This window comes from Sinocyclocheilus anshuiensis, unplaced genomic scaffold (genome assembly GCF_001515605.1).
Source record: "Sinocyclocheilus anshuiensis isolate Anshui unplaced genomic scaffold, SAMN03320099.WGS_v1.1 scaffold838, whole genome shotgun sequence".
In the NCBI taxonomy this organism is placed as follows: Eukaryota; Metazoa; Chordata; class Actinopteri; order Cypriniformes; family Cyprinidae; genus Sinocyclocheilus; species Sinocyclocheilus anshuiensis.
In genome coordinates this window covers 1,033,232-1,042,659 of record NW_015539915.1, presented here as the reverse complement: position 1 = coordinate 1,042,659, position 9,428 = coordinate 1,033,232, and the positions used below count along the sequence as shown (strand labels likewise).

The 9,428-nt window shown below is 35.8% G+C and overlaps 1 protein-coding gene across 1 annotated transcript in view; it reads left to right on the top strand.

Annotated features, from left to right (window-relative positions):
- LOC107686436 (TBC1 domain family member 10A-like) overlaps positions 1–9,428 on the top strand; it is a 20,862-nt gene that overhangs the window by 4,393 nt on the left and 7,041 nt on the right. The window contains exons 3-7 of the mRNA XM_016483429.1: positions 5,745–5,841; positions 6,668–6,775; positions 6,853–6,959; positions 7,052–7,166; positions 7,595–7,660. Of these exons, the coding sequence (XP_016338915.1) occupies positions 5,745–5,841; positions 6,668–6,775; positions 6,853–6,959; positions 7,052–7,166; positions 7,595–7,660 (493 nt within the window). The remainder of the gene's footprint in view (positions 1–5,744; positions 5,842–6,667; positions 6,776–6,852; positions 6,960–7,051; positions 7,167–7,594; positions 7,661–9,428) is intronic.

The window sequence follows — 9,428 nt, the reverse complement described above, 5'->3', positions numbered from 1 at the left end:
GAATATAGTTTAAAATGTAATTTATTTCTGTTTCATTACTCCAGTCTTCAGTGTCACATGATCCTTCAGAAATAATTCTAATATGCTGATTTGCTGCACAAGAAATATTTCTGATAATTATTAATGTTGAAAACAGTTGTGCCGCTTAACATTTTTGTAAAAATGGTAATACTTTTTTTCAGGATTCTTTGATAGAAAACGATCTATTACATTCTAAGTAAATCATTTATCCGAAATAGAAGAAATATCTTTTAACATTATCAATTTCTTGTCACTTTTGAACAATGGAATGCATCCTTGCTGAATAAAAGTATGAATTTCTTAAAAAAAAGTCTTACTTTTGACATGTAGTGTATTAATCTTAAGCCTGCATATATTGTACAAACTAATGTTCATGCCAAATTATTATTTTTTTTCTAGATGATCCTGTAAATCGCCTGCATTCTCCTCTTCTGCAGCTGTTACAAACACTTGTCTGTTTTGCATTGACTTACACGAGTGTCTCTAATGACTCTGGACAATGTGGTTCTGTTTGGCCAAGCAACCAGGCACTGATCAGATTAATCTGCTGTTGAAGTAATCGCAGAAAGGCACATCTGTCCTCTACAGTTCACATGAAGAATATCTCTTATTCCCTGTACAACAGTGTGTTTCTTTCCAGTCTCTCATTTAGACTCAAGCAGGAGTTTCCCCTCATGCTGTGAACTCCCTTTAGCACTCAGAATTGCTCATTGATTTGTTTTGGCAGAACCTCCCTGCAAGTGTTTTCAGTTTTGAAATGAAACCACTCAGTGACTCATTCAGTTCATTCGAGAAGCATTAGTGTGGCAGGCCGGCATCTAAATAGTTTTAATTGCTGATAAAATTGAAAAAAATCAAATCATCTTCCAAGCCATGCAGTCTGATGAGTATTAGCAGGCACAGAAACTCCAAAATGTATGCACACATCCGCTGATCCTTGTGTCTTCACTTATGTAATTTTTTGGCATGTAACACATCTTGTATAATACAATGAAATACTTGCAATTTACATATTACTTGCCAAAAAATATTTTATCAGAATACACGTCTACTTAAGAAATACCCTCAGTTGTTTTTTTAATTTATTATTATTATTTTTTTTAAGTAATTGCTACAATTTAGCAAGGATGCATTAAATTGATCAAACGTGACAGTAAAGTCATTTCAGTTCTATTCTTTCTGTTTTGTCTATTCATCAAGGAATCCTGAAAAATATTCCGCAGCACAATTGTTTTCAGTATTGATAATAATCAGAAATGTTTCTTCAGAAGCAAATCAGCATATTAGAATGGTTTCTGAAGGATCTTGTGACACTGAAGGCTGGAGTAATGATGCTTAAAATTCAGCTTTGCATCACAGAAATAAATTACGTTTTAAAATATATTCAAATAAAAAAATAGTTATTTGGAAGTTAAATAATATTTCACAATATTACTGTTTTTACTGTATTTTTTTATGAAATAAATGCGGCCTTGGAGAGCAGAAGAAACTTCTTTCAAAAACATGAAAAAATCATACCGCCCCCAAACACATTTAAGCATAGTACTTTTAACTCCTGTTTATCATATTAAAATTAATTCTTCAGAAATCTGCTGATGCTCCATCTTGGCTATAAGAAATGGACTGCATTAGTTTTGACTTTGTCTCTTGGAAAAATTCTGTGCATTTTTATTAGAAAATAACATTTTCTTCTCTCTTTCCCATCCAATATCGTATAAAAGAGGTCTTTGAGGGTTCTGTCATTACTGTGAACCATCATGACACAAAAATCATTCATACTTAATGACATTAAAGGCTGTTGGAGAAAGAGGGCTGTGCTCATGCTGCAAGGACAGTTTGCACAATTGACAATGACAATTGCACTTCTCTATAGAGAGTTATTGACTCACTTATGACATTTCACTGTTTGGCTTTTGTTTCCCTCCATTTGTTTACTACTGCCATGGAGATGAAACCAAGCGCCAAGCCTCTGGGGAGCATTTTAGTGCACCGGTTCATGTTTGGAACGCACATAACAGATTTTTATTTGTGTTTGGATCTTCTGGTGTGCTCTGAGAGGAGCTTTTTCATTCAAACTGATTGGAATCTGTGGCCATAAATTGTTTTTGGATGGTTTTTCGCTCCGTATGTGACTCATCCAATCAGAATATTATAGTCTGGTCTGAACTATCTATGTAATATATTAACACAGTTTCAGTTCTTATTTTGCCAGTCAGAGATTGTCTGTCTACTTAGCCCTAGCTATGTGTTAGTGAGCACCTGGAAAGGAACAGTCAAGGAAAGAGAGCAAAGGGATTTTTTGGCAGTCATGTGCTTCCTGTTTTCCTCTTCTACTAACTGGTCTGAAGAATGTTTCTATAGGGTGAAAGGAAACACTTTTTGAGTACTTATATGATACTTGTACGGTCAAAGGGCCCTCAACCCTTTCCATGAGACAATTTCTCTTGTACTTCATGAGCCCATCCTCCAGTCTCCATTCAACTCCATTCAACTGAATCTGTGTTTTCAGCATCACATAATTTGCTTGACTGGTGTACACAGGAAAAGTAAACAGGCGAACGGCAGGCCTTGCTTCTTTTCCATAGATCTAAACCACCGCAATCATCTGTAATCTGATCGCTGACGATAATCCAATCTAATCTATGTACACACTGCACCTGTGTGAGTATATTTGCTGTCCATTTCAAGACCGAGTGTCTGCGTGAGCCATCAGGGTTTACGCAGCCTGTCCTGTTACTGACCTTTTGCCAGGAGATTATTGGATCCCTTGGTATCTCAGGGATACCATTATTTGTTTCATAACATGCTTTTCATCCATAATCATCATACATTTACTCCATCATAAGCGACAAGTGTCTGCAATACAGAAAAGGAAAAAGTGTTTCAAAATCTGTGCCACATTCTTATAAATGTAATCTATTTTTATTTGTTAATTCCATATGATTTTGAAAAACTTCTATACCATTTTCAAGAAAAGTTTAAATTGAATGTGACCCTGGACCACAAAACCAGTCATAAGGGTCATTTTTTTGAAATTGAGATTTATACATCATCTGAATGCTGAATAAACCAGCTTTCCATTGATGTATGGTTTGTTAGGATAGGAGAATATTTGGCCGAGATACAACTATTTTGAAAATCTGGAATCTGAGGGTGCAAAAAAAAAAAAATCTAAATATTGAGAAAATAACCTTTAAAGTTGTCCAAATGAAGTTCTTAGCAACGCATATTACTAATCACAAATTAAGTTTTGATATATTTACGGTAGGAAATTTACAAAATATCTTCATGGAACATGATCTTTACTTAATGATCCTAATTATTTTGGCATAAAAGAAAAATTGATAATTTGGACCCATACAATGTATTGTTTGCTATTGCTACAAATATGTCCGTGCTACTTATGACTGGTTTTGTGGTCCAGGGTCACAAATGTCAATAGGTGTAACCATTAAATAAAAAGTAATAACATATTTCCCTTACAAATTAAATTAATGTGTACACATCTTAAGTAGTATTTTTTTAAAACAAATTTCAAGGTAAAAAGTAGTTTTTATAAATATCTTGATTTATTATTTTATAAGCTAAGAAATAACAGTGCCAAAATACCTTTCTAATTTATTTTTTAATAAAACAGACCCCCAAAAAAATCTGCATCATGCCACTGAGTAATAATTGTGTTATCTGTGTTTATTATATACTTATCTTGTCACATTTGATGAAGAAAGGAACTGTCAAAATATTCTTCATTGCTTAATATGTTGTAACTTCTCTGACATGAGTCAGTCCACCTCCCACCGACCACTACAATTATAAAGCACAGAAACAGGACTAGAGCCATTAGAAGTGCTGTTGCTAATGCTCTTTTTGAGGTTAAGGTATTTAACAGGCTCCAACCCTATGGCAGGTTATGCAAAGACAAGCATTAATGTTTTCTGAACTAAAGTTACTTATTTTTTTTATTTTATTTTAACAATTACTTTAAATCTCTGTCAGCTCTTTTCTTGTTTTTTTTTTAAATGTTTTTTTTTTTTTTCCCTAATCTGATATAAATGCACTCAATTACATATTAAGGGTGTGTCTGTCAGCTGGATGTAATGAAAAGCCTTTCAGGCCGAGGCGCTGGGGTCACTTAATCAGACAGAACACAAGTTCAGAAAGATTCCCAGAAACACGGCTTTCCCCAGTGATCTCCCCCACTCTGTCCAAAACGTTCTTATAAACATCCCACATTAACATCACTTTTTATGGTTGTGCAACCAAGTAATACATTTGAAGGCACTGTTACTAAGTTGCTAAACATGACGGTAGTAGGCTAGTTGAAAACAGGTGATATTTGTTCTACAGTGGAAAGCAGCTTGTGTTTTGGATTTCCCTCTGAAGAACCTGCTGTGAACATATGATGACTCCTACAGTACTCAGATTCAATTGAGATAATTTGACACCCACGTTATTCTTTTCAAACAGTGCCTTGCCGCTGGCATGGACATATCAGGTCAAGAGCTGTCGAGCTTCTCCATGTATAGGGATGAGTTTCTAAACATATAGGGTTGAGTTTGTAAATGTATTATTTATATAAGGATTGATTTGTAAATAAATAGACGTGAGCTTATAAATTATTAGAGATGAGTATGTAAATGCCAAGGATTGATTATTCAGTAAGTAGGAAGGAATTTGTAAATATGAAAGGATTAGTTTGGAACTAAATAGGGATGAAATTGTAAATATACAGGGATGAGTTTATTAATATATTAGGGATACATTTCTAATGGTATGTTTACATGACAATGATGGTACTAAAAACAGCAAAGTTTTTCCTTTGTGCTTTTTAAAAGTTTTGTGTACAGTACAGACGACCACATTGTCAAAGTGATTCCTGTTCACACTACTCCGCAAAAACGTATAAAAATACTGTGTTATTCATGCCAGGCCAGTAGATGGCGATGTCACTGGTATAAAAACAATACCCGTCTGTGCACGTACAAATACCTATAGCTATAGACTTGTAACATGTAACATGCATCCGTATGACGTCACCGCTTTCAAAAGTTTGGATTTTCAGGCCCCCAAAATGGCTTTGTTGTGTAAATGAACAGCCAAAATGCATAAGTTAGTGCATTTTCATTTTTAGTTGAAAATGGCGTCATGTAAACACCTCCTTAATAAACCCCCATTTTTGATAATATGGGGATGAGTTTATACATATATAAGGATGTGCTTCTAAATGTATAGGGATGAGAATCAAAAGAAAATAAAATTTTTTGATCCAGTTTCACTGATTCCATTAATGTTATATTTGATTCTGTTTCCAGGTATTTTCTGTACATCTTTAAGGTATGAATATTTGACTACTACACATAACATGGTAACAGGTTTCTCTTTTCAAATCAAGTGGGGCACGATGAAGGCAACCAAGCCCTCTGGCCAGTTCAGTGAGGGAGTGAGTTATTAGGCTTATTCAATCAACTTTGTCGATTCGGTGACAGCCATGCTCTGTTGCTGAATGGTGTTCCAGAAAACACTTTCTGAGTATTTTTTACAAGTGCAGATGAGCCATTACCGCTAAGAGAACAGAATGTCATGAACATCTGTTCTGAACAAGAACCAGTTCTCGGTTCCCAACCCTATATTTGCTAACGTGTGATTTTGTATGCGTGGGTGTGCTTGCATACATATTATATCAGATAAATGATCTAATCTCTTTTTGTTCTCTCTCAATGCAGTGCTGATATTCCTCCAGACGTGCTCCGGCAGAGAGAAGCCAAATGGCTGGATATGCTCAACAGTTGGGACAAGTGGATGGCCAAAAAACACAAGAAGGTTGGTCTCTGACAAACAGACCTGTGTTTATCCACAGGTTTTATTTTTGTTCTTGAATAGCTCAAATTCCTTAGCGAATGCTTTAAAGTTCATAAAACGCTCAACAACAACAACATGATGTTATCTTCGGAATTTGACTGCACGTCTCGCATCGTGTGCTTTCAAAGTCACAAACTTTTTAATAGAATCAGATAAAGATGTGACCAGACCCACACAAAATATCCACCCACAGAACTCCTTATTATATTATTTATACTGACCTTTGGCCACCCATGTGCTTTAGACATCAGCCATTTAAAAACCCATGTTTGTCGTAAATGTTGTCTCTACAAGAATGTTAAATGTCCTTTTACCATTTGCTTTTATAATTCGAGTTTATGATTCTCTTGATTCTGAATTTCTCTCCAATGACAAACCTTGCAGACAAAACACAGAGTTAGTCATTTCTCAAGTTAACAGCAGCTAGATGCCACATCAGCAGCTCATGCATAATTACTGTAATTCTGCTCAACACGGCCTGTCGTGATTATTTGCGATAGCCATAATTATTCCAGTCACATTTTACCATCCGATTAAGCAAAAATAGAAATGAAATACACTTTTATGCCTTATTTCTTGAGAAGTAGTGAATTATGCAAGCACTCTAAATGAACTCTAGAGTCCTCTAGTGTTGGTGGTCGTTTGCGTCACTCTCACACAAAAGTATAAACTTGGTTTGTGAATGCAAGTGCTCAGTTTCATTTAATATTTACATTAAGACAAAAGGTCATAGTTCATCCTAATATGCAAGTGTACAAGCTCAGTGTCTCTCTCTGTCACTCTGAAGGTGAAGTTGCGCTGTCAGAAGGGCATCCCTCCATCACTCAGAGGTCGTGCATGGCTTTATCTCTCTGGTGGGAAAGTGAAGAAAGAACAGAATCAGGGAAAATTTCAGGTTTGTCCATTTGAACAGTCTGTATTGTATAAAGTGCTATATAAATAAGCGTGACTTTATGTGTCTTTATGTGGCAGGAGTTGGACAGTCAGCCTGGAGATCCTAAATGGCTGGATGTGATAGAGAAAGACCTCCACAGACAGTTTCCATTCCACGAGATGTTCGTAGCTCGAGGAGGCCACGGGTAAGTCAGCCCTCTCTTCACCTGCGGGCCTCTCCATTTGAACCCCATTGCTTCTGTTACATAAGTTGGTCATGTGCGTGTGCACTGTGCAGGCAGCAGGATCTGTTCCGGGTGCTGAAGGCGTACACGCTGCACAGACCAGAGGAGGGTTACTGTCAGGCTCAAGCTCCTATAGCCGCAGTGCTGCTCATGCACATGCCTGCTGAGGTCAGTCTGCAGTCCATTATTGTGCTCGTCTTTGGCAGATGGTCCTTGTTGTAGTTTTGAATGCATCTCATAAATTATTTATTGATTTATACAGTTATCTATTATACCTGTTTTATGTCTTCGAATAAAACATTAGAACTATTGGCAACACTTTATTTGAAGCCTTTATATATAATGCATTATAAATACATTCATAATGCATGTTGTAATACAATATATTTTCATAATTTCAACCAAAGTTAAAATGCATTACAATATTTGCAGATTATTTGTTGCATCTGAAATTGGTTGTTTTGCATGTGTTTTAATGTATTATATTCATATATAATATTTATTAGTTTCAATGGTCTTAATTATTTGAGTACAGCAGCAAGTTAAACTCATGCCCTGTTCTGGTCTTTTACTCTTTTATGGTCTTGCTTTGGTAGGATGCATTCTGGGGTCTTGTCCAGATCTGTGAGAAGTACCTGCCTGGATACTACAGCGCAGGCCTGGTGAGTGGAGACAATAGTCCTCCTCCATTCAGCACTTGTCTGCATGCTGTCAACCCTCAGATTCACACGAAAGCAATCAATCACCCTGATAAAACACACGATCAATCCCTGACGATATGCTGACACTCTCGTGTTGTTGTGGGATGTCTGAGGCGTTTGTAATCACATTCACCAACACTGTTCTGCTGAGGGAAATTTGCTGATGTAGAGAGCTGTTGTTCAGAGGGATCACATTTCAAGGGTTGCTCCTCTTGTACTTCACATGCTGTCTAACTCAGCAGAACTGATTAACCAGGCTCATCTAGTTAAACTGTGCCTGAAGTGCCCTGTCTCAACAAGACTCATGCAGCACAATAGTTACTTCATTTGGGATTTTATGGCTTTTGTTTGTTAGATGCAAAAAGCAGTTTGAGAGTCAAAATCTGCTAAGAGGTATAAAATGTAAAAAATTACGTTAAAAAGTTACGTTTTTCATGTATCATCTTTTATTGGAAAATGAAACAAGATTTTATCAAACTTTGATAATTTGATAAATAAATTTGATAACAACTGAGAAGGTAGTGATTAAACTACATTTTATAAAAATCAAATTTCCAGTTCAGTAATATATATTACATCAGCATATGAACATATGCATAAAAAATGTCTGTCAAAACTGCACAACTTCCTGTTTCTGTCAGGAACCCACACGTTGAACGCTATGGAAGCCTATTTCTGCCACTGAATAAAAAAATTAAATTAATCTATCTCACAATTCTGACTTTTTTTCTCGTAATTGCAAGTTTACATCTCTCAATTCTGACTTTTTTTTTCAGAATTGCATGATACAAGCACTCATTTGCAAGAAAAAAAGTCAGAATTGTGAGATTTTATCTTGCAATTCTGACTTTATTTCTCGTAATTGTGAGTTTATATCACGCAATTCTGAATCAGAATCAAATCAGAATTGCGAGATGTAAATTCGCAATTGCGAGGAAAAAAAGTCAGAATCGTGAGATAAAGTCGCAATTACCTTTTTTTGTTTTTTTTTTAATTCAGTGGGGGAAACGGGCTTCCATAGAATGCTGTTTACCATCAAAGTTTTTCAGTTGGATTGACATTTATTTTCTTTAGTTTGAGTGAAGTATTTCCCTCAGTTCCCTGATCATTCTGATTCAGTTTAAACGAGTGGAATAGGGATATGCCGTTATCAGATTTTCATGTTGCGATTAATTGCCAATGCTTTTATCACGGTATACGGTATTATCACAATATTGAAATTTAGTTTCAAAAAAAGTGTTGTCATAATACAGTATAACAGGTTTAATAACTTTTTTCTTATAACAAAATAACTGAAAATTTAAATAATTTTTTATACAGAAAAATGTATAAAGTTAAACATTTTACACAGATTAAAGTGCAAAAGAACTATAAATACCAATAGGTATCACTTTACAATAAGACCTCATTAGTTAAATCGGTCATATGATGCGATTTCAAGTTTTCCTTTCTCTTTGGAGTGTTACAAGCTGATTGTGTATAGATAAGATCCCTGAAGTTGCAAAGACTAAAGTTACAAACCCAAAGAGATATTCTTTATCAAAGTTAAGACTCTGCCACGCCCCCCTAAAACGGCTCGTTCTAACACGCCCCCACATATCTACGTCACTATGTGGGAATATTTGCATAATGCGCCCAAATGTGCACGCAAAGAAAGAAGGCGTGGTTTCAGTAACCGCAGTTAGTGTTGAAGCAGCCATGTCAGGGAGACGCTGTGTGTTTCTAGGCG